Source organism: Ixodes scapularis, unplaced genomic scaffold (genome assembly GCF_016920785.2).
Source record: "Ixodes scapularis isolate PalLabHiFi unplaced genomic scaffold, ASM1692078v2 PGA_scaffold10__122_contigs__length_95168666, whole genome shotgun sequence".
NCBI classification, from domain to species: domain Eukaryota; kingdom Metazoa; phylum Arthropoda; class Arachnida; order Ixodida; family Ixodidae; genus Ixodes; species Ixodes scapularis.
In genome coordinates this window covers 31170130-31191057 of record NW_024609836.1, presented here as the reverse complement: position 1 = coordinate 31191057, position 20928 = coordinate 31170130, and the positions used below count along the sequence as shown (strand labels likewise).

At 45.5% G+C, this 20928-nt stretch overlaps 1 protein-coding gene across 1 annotated transcript in view; it reads right to left on the bottom strand.

Moving 5' to 3' along the window:
* LOC8038672 (ribosomal protein S6 kinase alpha-5) overlaps positions 1-18898 on the bottom strand; it is a 176825-nt gene extending 157927 nt beyond the window's left edge. The window contains exon 1 of the mRNA XM_029971487.4: positions 18643-18898. Within this exon, the coding sequence (XP_029827347.3) occupies positions 18643-18706 (64 nt within the window). The 5' untranslated portion in view covers positions 18707-18898. The remainder of the gene's footprint in view (positions 1-18642) is intronic.
* Positions 18899-20928: the final 2030 nt, after the last annotated feature.

Here is a 20928-nt window from a genome sequence, read left to right as displayed (position 1 = left end):
CTGTTATTAAACTACAGTTACAAGTAGCGATACGCGGTGTTCGAGTCCTTTTACTCGTCCATTGCCTTTGAGCGCTTTTATCCTACACAATGAATCACAGACTACTCCAACAACGTACCCTTTTACTGAAGCGAACTGACGCTCCACGTATAATCCCCGGTTCACCGAAAAATTCGACTCGTTCCAGAAAGAATGCGTGGAACCTTAATTTAACTGGAACCCAAGCAAAACCGGCTTAACTTGGCCGACTGAAGAGAACTAAAGCCAAAAGTGGCCAGTACCAGAAAACATCTCCCGTAGATAGCGAAGCCCAAGCGCCGGACTTCCCACGTCAGCTACAAGAGGCCAGCGCGAGGCGTACGATTGTACACGAGTGATATACGTCAGCATTCGGCCGGGACTCGTGTTCCATCGGTGAGGACACGCGTTTCAGCCGAACGCTGACGCGGTACTCGTCTTCAATATGTGCGCTCCCCCGCGCTGGCCTTTCATGGATGACGTAGAATCATCCGGCACTCTGGCCTTGACCAATGCAGACGACCTCGGAGAGAGCAGGAGCAAAGAGAGCCCTCGCCGCTGCTGCGAAACACAAACAGAGGTCGGTCAGAACAACGCCGCGGAGCAACGTGCTTGCAAAAACGTTTCTTCTCGCGGCCCGACTTGTTGCTCAAAATAAGCCGGCAACGGAGGGGGGCTCGCGCGTGCTCCTGCAAGCGCGTGCAGAAGGTCGCCGCCTATTATGTAACACCCACGCGGCCCCGCAGAACACTGGCTTCGTCGCACTCCTTTCTCCGGTCACTCCTAAGCTGGCATTGCGCTGGAAGCAACGTGCTCGTTGGACCGGTCATACTTCGATCCCTCGTCACGTGATCGCGCTGCCCCCCGGCCGGTATACCCACGCGCGGGAGAACAAGAGTAGGGTGGTGAAAGGGAGACGGTTGATTGGTCCACCGCGCTGTTAGCTCAGGAATAAACAACACAAAAACACAAAAAAAAAAGAAAAGAAACGAAATCAGCGGGGAGCGGTTTACCTGCCGTGTCACGTGAATCGCAGGAACAAGCAACGGCGTGTCCTCGGTTTTGCCGTTGCAACTCAAAAAGGTAGGGCGAGGGGAAAAAAAAGCAGGAGAGGAGGAAGCAGACGGAATGCTGGAGAGAGGGGGAGGTTTCCTCCTCTCCTCTCAAGTGTTTTGTCTGCTTCCTTCTCCCCGGCCTTCCTTTCCGGATTTTTTTTTTCTTCTTTATGTAAGTGACCTTTATATGTTGGTCAACATGTGGATGCTGGGTATTACGCCAACACTCTGTTTACAAACGAGACCGCGTCTGCCCAAACCAGGTGTGGGCATTGCGCGTGCGCAGAAGACAGAGTCGCGTAAGATGAAGCAGCGTGTGCCGACAGCAGCGCCACTGCGACAGCGTGACGTCAGAGTTAAACTACGTTTTACTGCTCTCTTTCTGCAGCGTGCCCACGTATTCGGATGAAGCCTTTAAAGGGGCCATGAAACGATATCCGGTTGGAATGTTCATGACTTCGCAGAGGCGTATTGGTCCCAGTCTCGCCCAAGTATACTCGCACGGACCGCCACTAATTCGGAAGTTTATTTGTCGCGGTGAAATCGCGAGGATAAAAGGGGACTATTTCTTTCATTCTAGCCTTCGCAAAACTCGATAACGTAATTGTGGGGAAAAAATGATGAGTCATTCCACTCAGTGAAGGTGGCTGACCAGCGAAGCTGTTTAGCACACGACGCAGACGTGACACAGAATTTTTAACAAAGGTACGAACACATTTATAGTCTTGATCGGTGATCATCGTGACGAACGGTACACGCACACATATGTCGAGGACTATCGCCGCCCCGTGGAGCCGGAAGAAACTGACAGGAGCGCTACCCGGCGGAAGGAAAGGAAACTAGGCATGCAAGCGCTTGGAACGACTATAGACCTTTCCAGCGGCAGTCTCGAACGAAGCGATTTACAGCGCGCGCCCCTGGTTTTGAGAGTGTACGTTAGTAGAGAGTTTTAGTAGATCGTTTTCAAAGGTCCGCTACCGCTACGAGCGCGCGCTTCAGAGCATGCATCGAAGTGGCAGCGCGACCTCCCGCTACGATTAGCGTGGCCTGAAAACACGATCTACTAAAACTCTCTAGTGTTGCCCGGCTGCGCTGAGCTGTGGGTTTTCTCGTCAGTAGGCTGTGGCAGCCTGCGTAGGAGCAATTTTGGACGCTGGTGGTGGCAAAATCGCCTCGCATTATTTTTTCTTTTGTGTTCTATGGCGAAGAGAATTTCTCGAAGTTATTAAGCAAGCGTTGAACTATTTTCGGGAACAAAAACAAACAAATGAAAGCTATTTTCGGCGAGTCCGTGCGCGACAGAACAAATGCAACTGGGATGTTTGTTTCATTTTATGCTGATCTTTTTAACGGCACCATACTCTCAGCCGTGTCAACCTACAAAGATCTTAACTGCCTAACATATTTGACCACACCAGAGGATAGCCGAACTGCATGGGTATTGCCCGCTCACTATATGAAATTCAACGAGTCTCATCAATCGAACAACATATATTGTACGTACCCCACGCTGCCGCGTTGTCCGAACAGGATTTGAGAAAGGTCTCAAATAACACAGCCTATCCAATATACAGTGCCGACGTTAGTCACTTCACGACGATCGGACGGAATCCGGCTTGTCTTGGGGTGCGTTTTTAATATTAATGTTTTTTTTTTTTTTTTTTTTTTTTTTTTTTTTTTTTTTTACACAGCATTAAAGCAAATGAACGAACGTGTCTATTCAGTTCCCATACCACGGACCCTATCAGCTACTTCTCGCCAAGACCGGGAACATAGCCGTGAATGTTTTTCGGAGATTATCTCAACGGAAATAATCTTCGAAGAACATCGAACGGCCCGCGTCGCGGGCTGCTTGACGTTCGCTCTCTTCGCTCGCTCTCTTCGTTCGTTTCCTGCGAAGGTCCAGCGGGCTACAAGCCCTGGCATTCCCTGGTTCTCCACAGCGGAAGATTACAAAAACACGCAAGCATCCTGAACAGGCAAATAGAGTAAACACTTTCAAGGAAAGCCGGCGAACTCCGAACACACAGTGCAGGTGGGGAGTCGCGCTGACCGGGTTTCCACAGCTCAGGCGGGTGGCAGAAATTTTTGGCTGATAGCTAGGGGTCGCTCGATTCGCAAAATGGCGGCGGCCAGCGAGCTGTTTCTGCAAAGGTCTATAGAGGGCGGAGCGCTTCCCTCCTCCTCCATCTTTTCATATTTTCCTCTCCTCCTGTTGGTGAATTTGTTCATGGGTGACGTGACACAAAGTCGTGACGTCATTTACGCCTCTAAATTTAGCGGGGAAACTGAATTGGAGTTGAGGTCACGTGACGTCAATTTCCCCGCTAAATTTCGGGGAAATTGAAGTCACGTAACACAAAGTCGTGACGTCACATGACGTCACGAGGTTGTGACGTCATTTCTGTTGCCGCACACGAAAAATCCAAAGGAGCCTAGCCATAAAAGCTTCGCTGTAAAAGAAATTGGTAGTGGGTATGTTTATACAGCCTTGAAGTTAGTCTGCCTTCAACGAGCGACTTTCCTCTCTGCTGTAGATGAACAAATTTGTCCAGTGCAGTACAAGCGCTAGCCCGGGGTTTCTAACGCGCACGACGCAGTAGGATACACCACCGCACGCCGGTACGGTGTTCATCCAGATCGAAACGGGCCCCAGTGAGCCAAGAATCCTGGGTTCTGAAGCGCGAGCTTTCGCTCCACGTGCTCCGAGCTGGTGTGCGCTAGACCACTCGGCCACTGATCCACCGTTAATTTTGGGATCGAAACCACCCGCCTGACACAGTCGATCGCGTCTTAGGAATTGGACACGAGAAGTGCGTGAGCACTCAACTTCAACTTGTAACAAGGACAAACACAAATCTCCAAACCCAGCTAGGTGACACGACCGGTGCGCGACTGAAAAAATCCGCCTGGCCCTGCTATCGAACCAGTGACCTTTCCATTGGAGCTCAGCACACGCTTTCTACTTTGCCGACCCCAGCGCGTGGCTATGATTAACGTTGGCGGCATAGGATAGGTACCATTCCATGTGGCCGCTTGTTCTGGCTCCGAGTTGAGGGCATCAAGAATGTTCATACTTCTCAACTATAGTTCCCCAGGATGGTGTCCGGTACCAAATGTCGACACAACACTCTTGTTGCCGCCGTCGCTCATAGATGGCGGTAGCTCATAGATGGCGGTAGCCGTACATCCGACTAGTTCCCTCTTCTATTGTGTTAAAATTGCGTGCAAAAGTGTTCAATTCAGGAAAAAAATAACAAATGTACCACTCCCTTGTGTAATGCCCGTAAGGGCCTTCAAGGATAATAAATGATGATGATGATGATGATGATGATGATGAGTGTTGTGCTTGCCGGTTGTCAGCTTGCCGCCGTCGCTCAGAGAGCGACGGCGGCAACCTTTCCAGCCTTTCCACTCCGGCTTGTCGACTTGCGGACAGCCATTACTTCATTCCCACCATAATACAGCTTCCCTGGTTTCAAAATACAATAAAATCATCTGATGGGCTAGTTGGGTAAACATAATTAAAAATAGCGCAAGGACGACGGAGGGAAGAACGAGAGCGCTCTTTCCTGTCTCTCGTTCTTCCCTGGTTTTCCTTCTTCACCAAAGTAAAAGAGCTGAAATATTTTTTTTTGCGACTGTTATTGCTTAGAAAGAAAAACAAAGGCAAGTTTATTCCGTTATTAATGTTAGGGAGTGATCTGAGTAGTATTTAGCGAAAGTAGAAAAATAGTTTCATGGCCCCTCATAGCAACAGCATAAATCGGCTTGTAACGTACCGCGCTACGATTTACCCCAGAGGTGACCGAAGGTGGTGCTGGAAGCATCGCACGAAAATTTCAAATAACAAACTTGCCCAAATAAAATGTAAAAAAGAAAAAACAATTACTGATTTTTTACTACCTACGACGCAGGTCTGCCATCTCTGACTGGCGCAAACACCGACAGATGGCGGCCGGAACCCCGGCGCATGCTTACCATCCGGTCGCTCCAAAAGCAGACGATGTTTTTTTTAATCAAAAACGTCATGCGCTCCATAAAAATACACTAACTGGGCACAAAACAAACATGGTTTGTCGAACGTTTTCAGCTACGTGCCGTCTGCATTTGGCACGACTGGGTGGTAAGCTTGCGCCGGGGCCCCCGCCGCCATCTTTTGCGTGCTGCGCCACTCAGAGGGTGCCTGGATTGCGTGGAGAGCAGACGGGCGCAGTAAGTGGGAAATCAGTTATCGTTGTTGTTGTTTTAATTTTGACTCTAATAAGTTTGTTCTTTGAAAATTTTATGGGTTGCTTCCACCACCTTCAGGCACCTCTGCGGTACGTCTTAGCGCGATACGTTATCAAGCCAATTTATGCGGCCACTTTAAAGGTTTCAGCCGGATTCGTGGGCACGTCGTAGGTTGCTCGCTGCACGCTGGTACCGATGTCGCGAACTATTGTCGGACCTGGGTTTCGATTGGTTCAACGAAACTAGGAACTTTGAGAGAAATCGACGAAGTTCGCCTTAAGGGGACCCTGAAGGCAGTTTCGAAGTTTTATTCGACGATTGAAATGGATGTCAGGCACGTCTCAGATACTGTTGACCAAGTTCTAGCCCGAACAGAAGTTTGGGTGCCGCACCAATCGAGCAAACAGGCGAGGTAATAATGGCGCCAGGAACGATGCCTGAGACCCCACCGAGGCGGCGGCAGAAAGGTGAACTAAAGTGCGCCGTCGAAGCGTGACGACAACGGGCTCCTCGTCTGGCGATTGGTTCAAACGATAGACGCGATAGACGCGCTCTTCGTTATGATATCGCTGGTCAGATGTGATGAAAATTTTTTATTTAAACGTTGGATAATCTTTTGAAGTTGTAGTTGGGAATTAATAGGTTTCATACCGTGTATAAAAGCATAATCTGAAGCGATCCCTCCGTTTGTCACTGGTTGAACGCATCCCTCACTGCTACCTCGGGCGCGTAAAAAGCATCGAGCAACCATGGACAAAAAAGAAAAAAAAGAGGTACCAGCGCCGGGGGCGGCGCCCTTTTGGTTTTGGTTTCGTGCGTCGTCTCGTGTTCGCTTTGCGAACTGGTGTCTCACCAATCATGCCGCGTTTATGTGCAGTAGAAGGTTGCGCGAAAGGTCGGCTAAAGACGTGCGGTCGATCGAGCGACGTTAGTTTGCATAAACTGCCGACCGATGCAGCAATGCGCAGCATTTGGTTGCGCGCCGTCGTCTTGCGTAGAGGTGTGGACAGCGGAGTCAGGATTTGTTCGTTGCATTTCCGACCAGAAGACTTTGAGTAGCACCTTCACGGCAGCCGGAGTCTGGGTAAAAACATGAAGTTCCCGCGTCTGAGGAAAGACGCTCTGAGGCGGCGACCGAGGAGTTGGTGGTAGGTCTGGGGCGCCCTCGTAAAGCGCCAATCCAGAGTTCCGCGTCCTTAGCAGCATCTCCCGTTCAGTCGGCGTGAGGTCGCTGAACGGGAGCTCAAACTCGTTTGCGAGCGCGGCGTTGTCGTCCATTTCTTTCAGCTTTTCTTCACAGACCTCCGTGCACTAGAGCGAACCACGGGAACCACACTGAGTGTGCACTAAATCCTACCGATGCCGACAGTGCTCCCTGACGTCACTTCTCTTTCCAGAGGCGAAAAAGGGAAGAAATCTGAATGTTTGTTTCGGTTTCGCAAATTTATTTGCAGGTATAGAAATAAGAGTCACAACGTTCTAGAAAAAATTGTGTGGCATGCCAGGACCCCAATGCTTCCGTAAACACCTTCTTTAAAAAAAAAATTAAATTGCCTTCATGGTCCCCTTAAGCGCGAAACACATGTACAACGAAACCGTCCGATCAGGCAATACGACGGTCGGAGGCGAGGTTTTTATTAAGCTCTCCGGTGCTACGAAAACCCTCGTCCCCGAAGGTCATTGCGGCAGTTCGCACGTCGGATCGGACGGTTTCGTCGTACATGTGTTTCGCGCTTTACGGACAGCGTTGTCAGACTTGTACACAAACATTTCAAATCTTAGAAATCACAACAGTTTACAAATTAGTTTTCCTTATATTTTATAAACCAATCATTTTATAATAATAATTGCAACACACAACACGAAAGAAAAAATATGTACTGTAAGTGCTTTAGTCAGTATATTAATGCGAATCGATCAAACAATATACCCAATAAATATTGTACCTTTCACCCGCCAGGTGGGTTAAGCTCGTTTTTCAAGCTTTGCGCACGCGCACGAAAGTCGAAGTGCAGTCGAACTTTGGTCGAACTTTGAACTTGAACTTTATTTCAACTACATTATGCCGAGGACAGCGGATAAAAAGCTACCAAGTGCTAGCTTGACTGGGTCCGGTGCCCTTGGACGTACAGGAAATGCATGATTTAAAAATAGCCAAACAACTTCGCGTTAGAAGGTCGAAAAAGTCGAACCCGGTCGAACTCGAACCGCGTCAGGTTCGCGAGACATACGTGACACGCTAAATTTAGCGGGAAACGGTTCTTTCCGGTAAGTTTCCGGGGAATCACCGAACTACGTGACGCCACAGTTTCCCCCTGAAACTTCTGGGAGAACAAGAAACGCTTCACATGACCTCACAGCGTTTTAGCCTTCGATAAAACTTGGGCTCACGAAATTTAACGAGCGCGTGCCGGAAGGGGAGCTACGCCTCGCAATGTCCGGAGCACATATAGCACATGCTCTGGATTGTCAACCCTGACACCTGGCTATGATGAACGCTGCGGAGAGGTTAACGCGTGCTGCATTTAGCCCGGTGTTTTATGTACCACTTAGCACGTGGAGCTATAAACTTCAACTTGCCTGACACGTGGCCTACAAACGAACTGCGACGACAAGCAGAAGTTGTGACGTCATATAGTATTTTGCTATAATTATAATGCAAATAAATGCAAAGGTGCAAGCGAGCTGGACACGAATGACGAAAATAATCCCCGGAGAAGGGGAACAAGAGGGACAAAGGACAAACAAATCTCCAAACACAGCTAGGTGACTGGTGAGCGACCGAAAAAATCCGTTTAGTTCTCATTGGGACCGCTACACTGGAAATGGGGAGGTCCCTGGTTCGATACCAGGACCAGGCGGATTTTTCCAGTCGCGCACCAGTAACCTCGCTGTGTTCAGAGATTTGTATTTGTCCTTTGTCCCCAGAAACTAATATATATATATATATATATATATATATATATATATATATATATATATATATATATATATATATATATATATATATATATATATATATATACAACGTTATCATTACGGTTACCATTTCTTGTTAATATCGGTTTCGTTTCAGTTTTTTACGGCTTTAATTTTTACGGTTTCGGTTACCGGTTACACGTTCCTAAAAACCGTTTTATTTTTTGTTATTTTGTTTCATTTTGTTTTAGGTTTCTTCAATAATTTTTTTTATTGAAATGCTAGACAGCCGTTTTATAATAAACAGTTTAAACTAGTCCCAGATGTCCAACAACGGGACATTCACAATAACAAGTACTCAAGAACGTCGTCTAATCGGTTAAAAGTTGGACATGTTTGCAGCTCGAACACTTGTTCACTAAATTTATTTCCATTATATAATTAAATGTTCAAGCATACATGTTACCCCCACTACTCGGGGGTCCATCACATTCTATATAATAAAAATAAAAATAAAACTCGCTACTTTGTTGTTCGGCAGCCCTGCAAGATAGTCAATTTACCTCGTCCCTTCATACAGGCTACTGCAGGTCAGGAACATCGGTGGTTTTGAAAGAACTGAGTTGGGTGGACATCTCAGAATTCTAACTTATTAGTTAATAACCTGAAGGCTACACGTACTGAATACATGTAGCCATTGCAAAAGTGTGGCAGATTTAGATATATGGCAGACTTTTTATTATAAGCTCGACCACTGATTCCAAATAGGTATTTTTAATCCTAAATTTAGATCGAATGGAAATGTATTGAGCTTCGTTCTCATCACGACTTACCTGATTAGTATCCCCCTTTGTCTCTCCAACCCCGGGAGAACGCGAATATATCGAGTTATCGATATACCGAACTATTTTGCGATTCCCTTGGAATTCGATATATCTGGGTTTGAGCGTGTGACCATATACTCCGTTTGACCTCACGATGAACCACAGCAGACGCTACCGACTATCCAAGCCAGTCCAGCGCTCTGAAGGTATCACGTGATTACGCACCCCTAAGGCCACGTGACACTCGCAAGGCCTTGGACTGGAATCTTTTTGGAATCACACACTTTCAAGTGGCGTTCTTCAGATCCTGAAAACCTTTCTTCACGTCACCTAAACCCTCGACTCGATTTTTTTTTTCTGCTTTTGTTTTGAAATTCTAACTCGTCAGCTTGCTCGCCCACAACGAAGGAGGAAGCACATTGATACAAAAACCGGGACTCTTGGTGCAAACAATGTTAGGCAAACTCCCAAAATCAAAATGTTTCAACCCAACGAAAAACAAACATCATCCATTCCACTCTGTGTAGGTGGATTACCAGCATAGCTGTTTAGCCCACGACACAGACGCGACGCAGAATTTTGAACAAAAGGTACGAACTATCGCCGCCCCGAGGAGCCGGAGGAAACTAGGCACGCGCGACGGGAGCGCCACCCGACGGAAAGTAGACACGCGCGACGGTACCACCACCCCGGGAAAGCGGAAGGAAACTAGGCACGCAAGCGCTTGGAACGGCAACAAAGAGAGGCCCGCGCGAGTTTTTGTTGACGCATATGAAAAAATCCACGGAACCCTAGCCATACACAGCTTTGCTGTAAAATACTGTCGAAGTGCACAGGAGCTGGTGTAGCGGATCTCTGCACGCCTTTTGTTTTTCTCCCTTCCTTCTTTGCTTTCGAAGACGCTTAGAGGACACAAAACAATGGTTGGCTGTGCGCCTTCCAAGATCTCGAGACAATTAACAATGCCCTCCTCGGTTATAGTGACTACGACAGTTCGTAGAATGTCACAATAGGAGGAGACGCTCCGTTTTTCGCAGAATAAATTTTAACAGAGAAATCGACTGAAAAAGATGTGGCATTACTGGCATGCTGCTCAAAAGATACTATAGTCGGTGACAGGTCAATAAGGAAGTGGAAGCCCCTCCCACCTCTTTCCGCTTCAGCGGAGCGAACGGTGGAGAGGAGGTCGCCTCCTCACCAGCATTCGCACAACTACAGTGGAAAGGAGTGAGAGGAGCTTCCACTTCCTTCTTGACCTGTCACCGACTGTAGAGCACTTATCACCTTTAAGAAATACGAATGTTCATTTGATCTTGTGCAGCTTTTTGCCGTGCTTTTCACCTAATATTTTAAAAGTTTTATGTTGCCCACATCCCATCACCCATTTCGTGCGTCATGTTCTCGTTTTTTTTTTTTTTTTTTTACAACAGCAAGACACGTTGTTGGTAATATATGGCAACTTTCAGCGATAGTGGTATACCGCAGTGTGAGAATCATACTCCCTAGCTCCTGGGTGATCGGCTTCAGGATGAAGGTGTTTGCTTACACACCTTCCCGACGTGGAAGTATGGGGTAATACTTCATATAGCTCGTTTCATGAAATTAGAATTACTGCTGTCGCTGTGGAAGGACGCTGTCGTTGCCTCACCTGACATTTAGCTGAAGAACACTGAGCTGTGTTACGGCCGACCCGTGCTACATGCGTTCTGGAAGGCATCGTCAAATGGTAGGCACGGGATACGTGCGTCTACATTTCCGTTTTAATCGACGTTATATTTTCGTTTTCTGGGGGATCCCCCGATGTTTTTGCTGGTTATATATTCAGAAAGCCCGTCCTCTTATTCACCGATGTCTCAACCAAAAAACGACATGTCTTCAGAGCTAATAGATTGATACAAAAGCCCGCATCTTGCTATTTTTCTGTACCACCGTTTCGCGATATTTGCCGGCTAAAATATATTTATATAATATATTCACTTACAATGATTTTATTCCAGGTTTATTTATCCGTATTACAATTCTTTGTAGCTTTCCCATGCTAACAGCATCGAACTCTGGCTGTAACGACGAAGCTTTGCGCTTTCATCAGGGCAGAGAGGTGTTCCATTTTTCACAAGACGCACGCAATGCAGTGCGTCAGACGTAATGCGGGGGCAGACATCTTCAGAAACGAGACTTTCGAGAGCCCTGTTGCTCAAGGTCACAAAAGTGTGACTGGTGGCGACAATAAACGCGTTCATAACGCTTGTGTTTTGTGTCTTACCCTATGGAGGGAAAGTAACGTATTAATTGTTGTGGTAACGGTCACTTACATTTATGGAAGGGTAATTAGTTGCAATTTAGCCTCGTGTAATTGTAAATGTAATTCCTTACCTTTTTTTTAGTCACGTGTACAAGTCAGGCTCTGACGTCTTGTCGAGTCCGCTGCAGTCCAAACTGCCTTTTTCCATTTCTTTTTTATTTTGCATTTTACAATTACGCTCACACACGCATCTTGAAATCGCGGAAGTGACATCACCATAACAGAACATCGCCGAGCAGGTTTCGGGCGTCCTGTGCTCAGCGTACGAGCGGGCTGACATTTGTAGCGCTACCTGGAAGTGCATTGACCGCGCGTGGAAGCTCACCTGACGCGCGCGATGCGTTGAATTCCCTCCGTGGATTTGGAACCATCCAAATGCGTGTTATGCTCGCGCCTTTAGCGCGGTATTGTACTCACTCCAAGTAATCAAAGTATACTTGTCATCCATTGCTTTTGAGAGTAATTTTGTAATCATTTGATTACGTTTATAAGGAACTAACCACAACAGTAATCTCATTAATTTTGGAAGAACTAAAATTGGGGGGGGGGGGGGGGGGGGGGGGGGTCTGTGACCCTTACTTTCTTCCCTCCGTTTCTAATGATTTCCCTTTGTTCCTTCAAGTTTCCTACCAAGGAAGATTCGAGCCAAATCACCGACGGGAAGACGGTTTATCGAAATCGGTGGACTAAGAGAATAGGAAGTATTCACTGGACGCCATATTTGTGGGTGCTGTTTAGAGCGCATGCTCAGAACGAGCTCACATCGATAGGCTGCTAAGACCGGCACTCTAGATGGTGCGGAATGCACGTTGCAGAAGAACTGTGGAAGCTCGCCATCAGCACGCGCTCAGCATTCGCGCACACACCTATGGCCGCCAGTGAATACTCCCTATAGGGAGTTTTAGGGAACCGTTTTTGGCACATCCGATACGATATACGATGGGGTCCTCCGGTACGAACTGCGCATGCGCGAGTCTTCTGTGGTGGCGCATGCGCAGTGTGTACCGGAGGGCCCCATCGTACCGCGTCGGACGTGCAAAAAATGGTTCCCTAAAACTCCCTAATGTGAGACGGAGTATAGTGAGGTAAATTTTATGTGAATTAAATGTGAGGTAAATATTAAAATGTCGTGTAATATCTATTTTGAGTTTAAAGGCCGACGACCAGACTCAAGATTCTGCAAGGCAGAAGATCCTCCTCACCATGGGAGAGGAAGAAACAGGCAACGATGGACAGAGTAGAAGGGGGAGAAGAGGAAACGAGGGAAAAGTGAAAAGCGCGAACTGATCGTCGGTCTTTAGCAATAAAAATTATGTCGGTATTTTTTTTAATGTGATGACTTTTTGTTGACTCTGATGACTTATTTTTCAGTTCCTGTAGACATGGTCGAGACCACGTATACAGTCTGCGGACCTTCTGTTGACCATGTGGAGAATAATCTGTCAACGTTTTGCAGCCAGTGTCAATAGGAAAGCTGGAGACTCCTTGTAAACCTTTTCAAGGACATTCTGGTTTTTCGCGAGTCTTGGAACCTCGCGATTCGCGTCAAGGTATTGCCAACTGAAACAAGATCCCCAAAAAATCGCTTCCAGATCCTTTTTGCTCTTTGAACCGACGAAGTTCGACTTCCAGAAATGGGCGAATTGATTTCGCTACCCGAACTAAAGATATTCTCAGAATACCAAGGCTGTACTCTTAAGGCATGCTCTTTATTATATCTAAATTCAAAATGACTATTGAGGAAACGGCAAATGAAGGTGAGTAATGCCGACGACGATAGTCTCATTTCTAATGTGTATTGTGCTGATTCCCTCAATAATTTATTTGTTAGCACTTTTTTTTTTTCAGTCATACTACGGTAAGCACCTCTCTTCCTGAATGCATCAATTATGACTACCTGCCAATGTATCCATTATAAGTTTATCTCGAAGGTAATGCGAAGATAATTCATTTTCTGAAAAGTTCCTCTTCAGCTGGAATTATATATATATACACACGAATATTTAAAGAAAATGATTACATTAAATCTTTCTTTTTTAGCTTCAGTCTCTTGAGCTCGATGTTTTACCAGATGATTATAAGGTCTCCAAGGTGGTTCCAATCCACAAGGAGGTGACAAACGGTCGTCAAGATATTCAGCACGGCGGTTTCCGAACATGATTCTGACGTGAAACGCAGCTTGAATCTTTTACATATGACCTTCATAGTAAACTTGATCGGCGCTCAACAGTAGAGTGCATCTTGGATTTTGAAAACGCATTTTATTAGGTATCCCACAAATGACTACCACTTAAACTCAGTAAACAAAACATTGATCCCAGCGTACTAAATCAGATACGTTCCTTTTCGACGTACCGCAAACAACTGGTTACCTTCCATGGTTCTAGTTCAAACTTAGTTTTTGTCATTCACGAGTCTCCACATGGTTCAATTCTGGGTCATTTATTACTTCTCGTCTACATAAATGGTCTAGCATCTCTAATATCATCTAATATCTCCATTTCCTAACGACTCCGTTATACATTGAGAAGAAACAATTTGCTGATTCAAACCGACTATAAAACAATATACACGTAGCTTCTCTTCAGCGTGAACCACGGTCCATGGTACGAAACTTAACTAGATGTAAACTTATGCGCGTATCACGACGTACGACCACAAAGTCGAACTACAATATTCAAGGCATATCATCGCAATCGGTTTCCAAATGCAAGTTAGGAGTTCGTATCACGTCCGACCCCACATGGGAAACACACAAAAAAGATTATATATAACTATCGACGTTAACAGCACGCTAGGCTATCTGAAGAGGAATTTTTCATTAGCCCCGCAATCACTGAAACGTATCTTATACAAAACTCTTATACGATCTAAACTTCAGTATGTATCATCTATTCGGGATCCTTATTTCAGTTCACTAATTACATGAAACAAATCAGTTCGTTTAATTTTTTTATCATCGATTTGGAATTGTTTTTAAAATGAAGGCCCATCTTTCACTCCCAGATCTATCCGTCCGCAGAAAAATTGCTCGTCTTAGCTCATTTCAACAAATTTCTTACAATCAAATTACATAACGAGAACGGTTCATTTCACTCCATTTTTATGTCCCCTCGCCTGTCGATCACCACATATAAAGTTGTAATTCCTTATATCGATTTCAAAGCGTTTTATAAATCTTTTTTTTTATTATTATTGACCATTTTGAAGTAGAACCACCTCCCACCCTCTGTTGTTTCGATTGTCGACTGTAATAGTTAATCTGTTCACCCGAACCTTTTTCTTACTTGCTTATTTCCCAACGCACTTACCGTAAAATACCACGGAAGCGCCCATTTCGTTCAAGCGGCCAGTATTAACGTGTTCAAAACTTGGGAATTCTTCAACTTACACATTAAGCGCCCGATTTTACCCTTGTCTAGGTTAATTCAGTTTTCAGTGAAAGTGGGGCGACGTTTCCCGATATTTTACTGTACTTGTAAATCGGTGTTTCCCCACACTCCCTCCGCAATCCTACACGCCTTGAGGATAAATAAATGAAATGCCAAAACATTCCAAACTTTCCGCGCACTTCAGTGGGGGAACGCCACATGTCGTGTGCTGTAAATCGCAAGTCGAGCAGGCAGTTTACAAAACACGGTATCTAGCGTGTTTTTTTACAGCGAAGCTGTATATGGCCAGGGGTCCATGCATTTCTGGTATCCATGTGCAGAAACAAAAATTGCATGTAAAAGTGCTCCATTGTATGGAAATGTATATACGCCTCGTCACCTCGATATGCATTTTGATAAGGAGAGACGCCGAAACATGTGCTAATGGAGATACATACGAGAACAATGGGCCTTCTCCCGCTCGAGTAGGGGGACGTTACTGCAGCTTTGCATATATAAAAGCAGCAGCCTTAATATATGTAAAGCATTATATCTATAGATTTAACTTTAGCAAAGCATCTCCCCAAAGATGTAATGGAACCCATCATAGTGATCGCAAAGCAATGATAACTACCGTTTCAAAATGGTGTATATACACTGTAAATAAACATTTGGTGAAGCGCTTTTGTGTCTCTCTTGGTGAATCATCTGTGGTGGTGCTCTACAGCTTCGTTAACCAACCACCTTCGCAAAATAAAATGGCTCTTTTTTTTTTCTCTCGTTTCGCAAGAACGAGTTTTTTTTTAGCATTCATCGCACACCATCAAACTTCTTTTAAACAGCCCAGGAACGAGCCATACACCAACTCAACTCCCTGACGTCACGGTACTGCGGTGGCGCTGCTGTCGGCACTGCGCATGCGCAGACGCGTCACTTCACTCGAACCAGGTTTCCGCGCACGCGCAATGCCCACCCTTGGTGTGGGCAAACGTGCGCTTGTTTGGAAGCATGGATGAATGGATGCTAAGGGCGGTACCATTTACAACGGGCGGTAGCTTCCGCCACCTGACCTAGAAATTAAAAATCAAAAGTATGATTTCCTTCCACATTTGACGTCACTTTCCCAGTGTTGCCAGAAGAGCCTCCCAGCCCCTCAGATCAAATTTAAAAATGCAATAACTTCGCGAAAAAGAAAACAAAATATGTTGTGACTTGTAATTTGTCCAACTAGTTCAGACGTATATTTAGGGTTCGGAGTTTTCGGTTTAAACTGATTAAAACCAATAAAAGTACGCCAAATCCATTCTCGGAAATTCAGTTTTAACCGAAAAAAAGTGACTTTTAACCGAAAAAGGTCAGTTTTTAGGTTCGGCGTTTTCAATTTCAACCGAAAAAAAACGATAAAAGTGCGTCGAATCCATTTTCTAAAATTTAGTTTTAACCGGAAAAGGTCATTTTGAGTTCCAGTCGAACCTAGAGTGGTGGCGAAAAAGTGGAACGACAGTGTCTCTCGAAACGTGTCCGCATGTATGGGATACACGGATGCTATCACGACGTTTTGGTTTAATGTGCGCATCATCGATCGAAACGTGAAGTCCGAAATGCCCCATGACTTGGCCATGCACGAGCGTGTTTTCAAACTCGTTGTAAGGAAGACTGACTTGATGCAAGCTCTGCACCTTGTGTTGAGCTTCAAAACGTCGCACCATGTCTCTTTTGGCGGTCACAATCGGTTAATTGGCCGATTATGGCCCAGGCAGCGCTTCATCTCCTCAGCCTGCCAGTGTCAGCGTTGAGAGGGCATTCTCGAAGCTCAGGATCATATTAACAGGAAAGAAAGAGTGCGGATCAACGAGGAGAACCTGGGAAAGTACACGTGTGTATAGTATTATAAGATCACGTAATCCTGATGTGCAGAAAGTAAAATTCCGTGTTTTTTTTTTTTTTTTTTTTTTTTTTGGGGGGGGGGGGGGGGAGGGGGGGGGGCATAAGCTTCATATCTGACTTGTTCGTACTTCTGTTTTTTTTTTTCTTCTTTCTTTTACAGTAGCACACATTTTCCAAAATAAGTGTACATTTCTTTTTCAATGTACCTGTGCCGTTATTCTTTGAGTGATCACAATTATCAGCGGTGCACGGATCATCTGATCCGGTGTCCGTTAATGTTTATTTTATATTCACCGAAAAAAAAAACGGTAAACTTTTCTAGGCATAAATATACGCCGAAAAAAAAAACGAAAATTGAATTTTAAAATGAACACCGAAAAAAGTACGCCGAATTTAAAAAAATTAATTAAAAAAAAAAAAAAAAACGAAAAAGCGGAACCCTACGTATATATTACCGCGTCGACTCGAACCAATTTCCAGGGGAAATCATTGCCTGTCAATATTTCGCGTATAAAACGCGCTTCCTGTTTCCTGGGGAGGTGCACGCGAGCCAACACGCGCGCAACAAACCAACGAACACCGCCAGATACACCTTGCCAGCTCCAACCGGTCAAACAAGAAAAAAAAAAAAAAATAGAAAACACGTCGGCGTAAACGAGACGTCAAGAGACCGAACAAAATCAAGAAGAAACAAGCAAACGGACGAAAGAAAACAACCAAAAGAAACGAAAGAAGCAAACTGGAATCGGCACGCAGGCTAAACAGATGGCGGCATTCGGGGGGGGGGGGGGGCAATTCCGCTAACGCTCCCATTTGCCAGACCTGTGCAAACGACCTAAGGATTCCGGCAGTGTGACAAACCAATTTTGAGCGCGTTAGAGCACTCTGCAGAGTCAAAGCTAGAGGCACAAAAAACAGTCAAATAGCGTAAACTAGGACATAAGTATGTCTGCAACCAATAACCCAGTTTACTACCACCCGAGTCCCAGGCTGCTTAGGTCTGAAGAACGAAATTTCAATCAACTATAATAAAATATTGTCGCGTACTTAATGTGACCAAGCGAATTTTTAACGACGTTCCAGGCAAAACTAAACGAACCCTGTATAACGCGAATGTAGGGGCCATCTGTTGCGTATCATCAAAAAACACTCGTTAAGTCAACCCCCCCCCCCCCCCAAACACCCTTTCCCTCACCCAGACAGAGTACTTAGCAGCCCAAGTTCCTCAAGTGCATGCATTGCCGCCCAGTCAATAATTTCTGAACAAAAACATCCGTCCGATTTGCAATGCGCCGTCATTTTTCGTTATAAGTGTTACTACAAAACATACATTTTTTTTCTTCTTTCCATTATTATACTATATACTAGATACACATTGATATTTAAAAAAACCAACAGTTCAACATCGGTATCCTGCAAGATTTGGGATCATGCCCAACTTCTCAAGATCCGCAGCTGGCGTTTCTCGCACACGTTCAAACCAGAGCAACTTTATTGGCGAAGAATATGTCGCGCAAACGGACCCTCCTATTCGCCTCGAACACAGAAAACCTGACGAACTTTCTCGATTTATCAGCAGCCACGAGCCACCACAATCGGAGCAAGCGAGCGAGCGAGTGCGACGCTCAAGGTCGGAGTTTCCGTTGCAGTTGACACAATCCTGTTTGCCATTCCGCACGCGCCAACAGTTAAGTTGAACATCGGTCAACAGGTGCTGAAATCCAATAAATCGCCGGGGCACCCGTGGGTACCTGACAATGTCGACAAGCACAGCACACGAGAAAATAGAAAGTCTCAGCGGTTCCAAATCGAAATACGCCAGCACGGTCACACGGTCTCCAAGGGACTCGTGCCGCTAGCAGACGACACCGGGAGATAACGAAACCAAGAAGCGGGAAAAAGCCAAGTTTTACTTTCGTGCAATGGCGCTGGAGGGCGTTGACGACTTGGCCGGTTTTTGCACGGCCCTGTTGCTTATGCAACGACAGCAGCAAACGATCGCCGCCAAACGCAGTACACAAGATAATGCTCACCGTCTTTGAGTTCGAGGGTGACGGTGAGAGTCTCGGTGGACGGTTCCGGGTCGCAGTTGGCCATGGTTCCGTCCGCAGTGGGTCAGGTGGATCGAAAGAGCTGTCGGCACAGTTTTGTTGTTAGCCCCGGAGGCGCCCCCACACACACACACACAGCGTCCGTTGGCGTTGGCGCTCCCAACACACGCGCTCACATACAGCTGCGTTCGATTGGGCAGCACACGTGACCCTTAACATCAACCGAGTGTTACGAAACGACCTTCATTAACTGCGTCAACCCTGGCTAAACGCTTCTTTTGCTTCGAGAACAGCGGTCTTCGGTGACCAATATTTTGCCTCGCGAGAGTCGATTTCTCCAATTTCTACGTTTCTGTGCGCAAAACGAGCGCATTCGCGAAATTGATGGTGGTTTTCCGCTGCTCTCATAGGTGGCAGCACTCACCCGAGAGACTTTCGTCGTCGCTCAAGTTGTACGTGAGATAGCGGGAAATTTGGGGGTTTTGAGTCGAGAATTTTCAGGTCACGTTAGAATAGGGTCACCAGACGTTCCGTTTTGGCCGGGACAATCCCGTTTTAGGGGGTCGTTTCTGCCATCCTGTCATTTTGTCTCAATTAAGTCCCGTTTTCGTAGGAACGTGCATAAATATATTAAATTTAATAAACAAATACATTAAAGAAGAAAACCGAAAAAGTTTACTACGGGAAAAGTCGCAATTTTCAAGGGATTCGTGCAAACACTTTTACTTTCCGAACTATAAAGCTTGCTTGTGGACCAAAAGGCACTTCAAAATGCAACCAATTAGTTCTTTCTTTATTTTTTTTTTTTTTTCAAAATAAACAGAGGTTGGTATAATGTGGAAAAAGAATGTTAAATTTTTATTTCTTGAAAATGCAATGTATACGTGAGGAAGGCGCATAAACGCCGAAACTTTTACAGCTATGTCAAATTAAACGAAAAATAAGAAAAATTCCGAATATACAAAACGTGCCTCAAACCCACGGCTATCACTTCTGAAGGTTAGTGTACTCTAACTGATGTTGTCTATTTTTGGTCCGTCGGAGAGTAAGCCTCCGTAACACGTGCGTTTTTCGACGAAGGAACGCTTATATTGGTGAGACACAGATAGTTCAACCTCGCATCCCCAGCATAATGCTTTGTTTGTTTGTGTGTGTGTGTGTGTGTGTGTGTGTGTGTGTGTGTGTTCTACGTTGGTTTTGTCAGTCTTAATTTCAATTCCTTCATATTTAGCCTTTTTGTCCACCTTGTTGGGAACATAAAAAGTGCACACCGGCTCAGGACAGCGTTGAAAATAAGTGATGCTTACCGACAAACGTCTGGTAAGCGACGCCTATAACATAATTTAAGCTGTGCCCAGAACTCGTGAGGTTTAAAAATATTCCACAATGTAGCTGCAATCTGTAAATAATGCTGTTTTTTTTACAAAGACTGATGCAAGCAGTTGGTCACGTTAGACAAGTGCAACCACCGCTCGGAGGACCATGTCTGAGAACCCACCAGCTTGTGATAAACCTTAAAACTGCGTTGAAACCGACGGCTATCCGCGAGACTGTGGAACATAATTCTCCGCACTAAATTTAATTTCTTCACGGCGCTTGGAAGCCATCGATTACTGCTGATCGATGTCCTATGAACGCGGTCAGGAAAGAGTTGAAAAAGTAGCATAGATATGAATACCTCCCATAGGATAAACAATTTTGGGTTCTCTGTGAGTATACATCTGAAGATGCGTTTAATTCGCATAGACGTCTCGAAGTTTCCAGGACTGAACTTGGCATGCTTCGGTTCACATTACTTCCTCGTTGTTTAAAAGGGGAGAAGAATGAAAGGCAGTTCTGGAAAAATGTTTTTTTTTTTTTTTTTTTTTTTTTTTTTTTTTTAAGGTTGAATTGAACTGAATAGTGCGTAGCAAAGCCATACAAGGGATGAGCTGAAAGCTGCGGTGCATCCCCGCCTGGCTTTGAAGTCACCAGCAATAAGAAGCTTCCATCCGAGACACCCGGTCGTTGGTGAAGCGTTGTCGCGCACCTATTGAACTTGCTCTATTAGTAAACCGATAAAAAAAAAAAAAAAAAAAAATAACTCAGTTTTTCCATTTTGGTGAAGAAGGAAGACCAGCGAAGCTGTACTATGGTGGAATGACGTAATCGCCGGCCGAAATTCGGCAAGCCAAAGTGGAAAGGCTCAGCTACCGCCATCTAGGAGTGATGGCCGCAACCAGACAACCGGCAATCCGCTTGTCTGGTTGCCGCCGTCGCTCATAGATG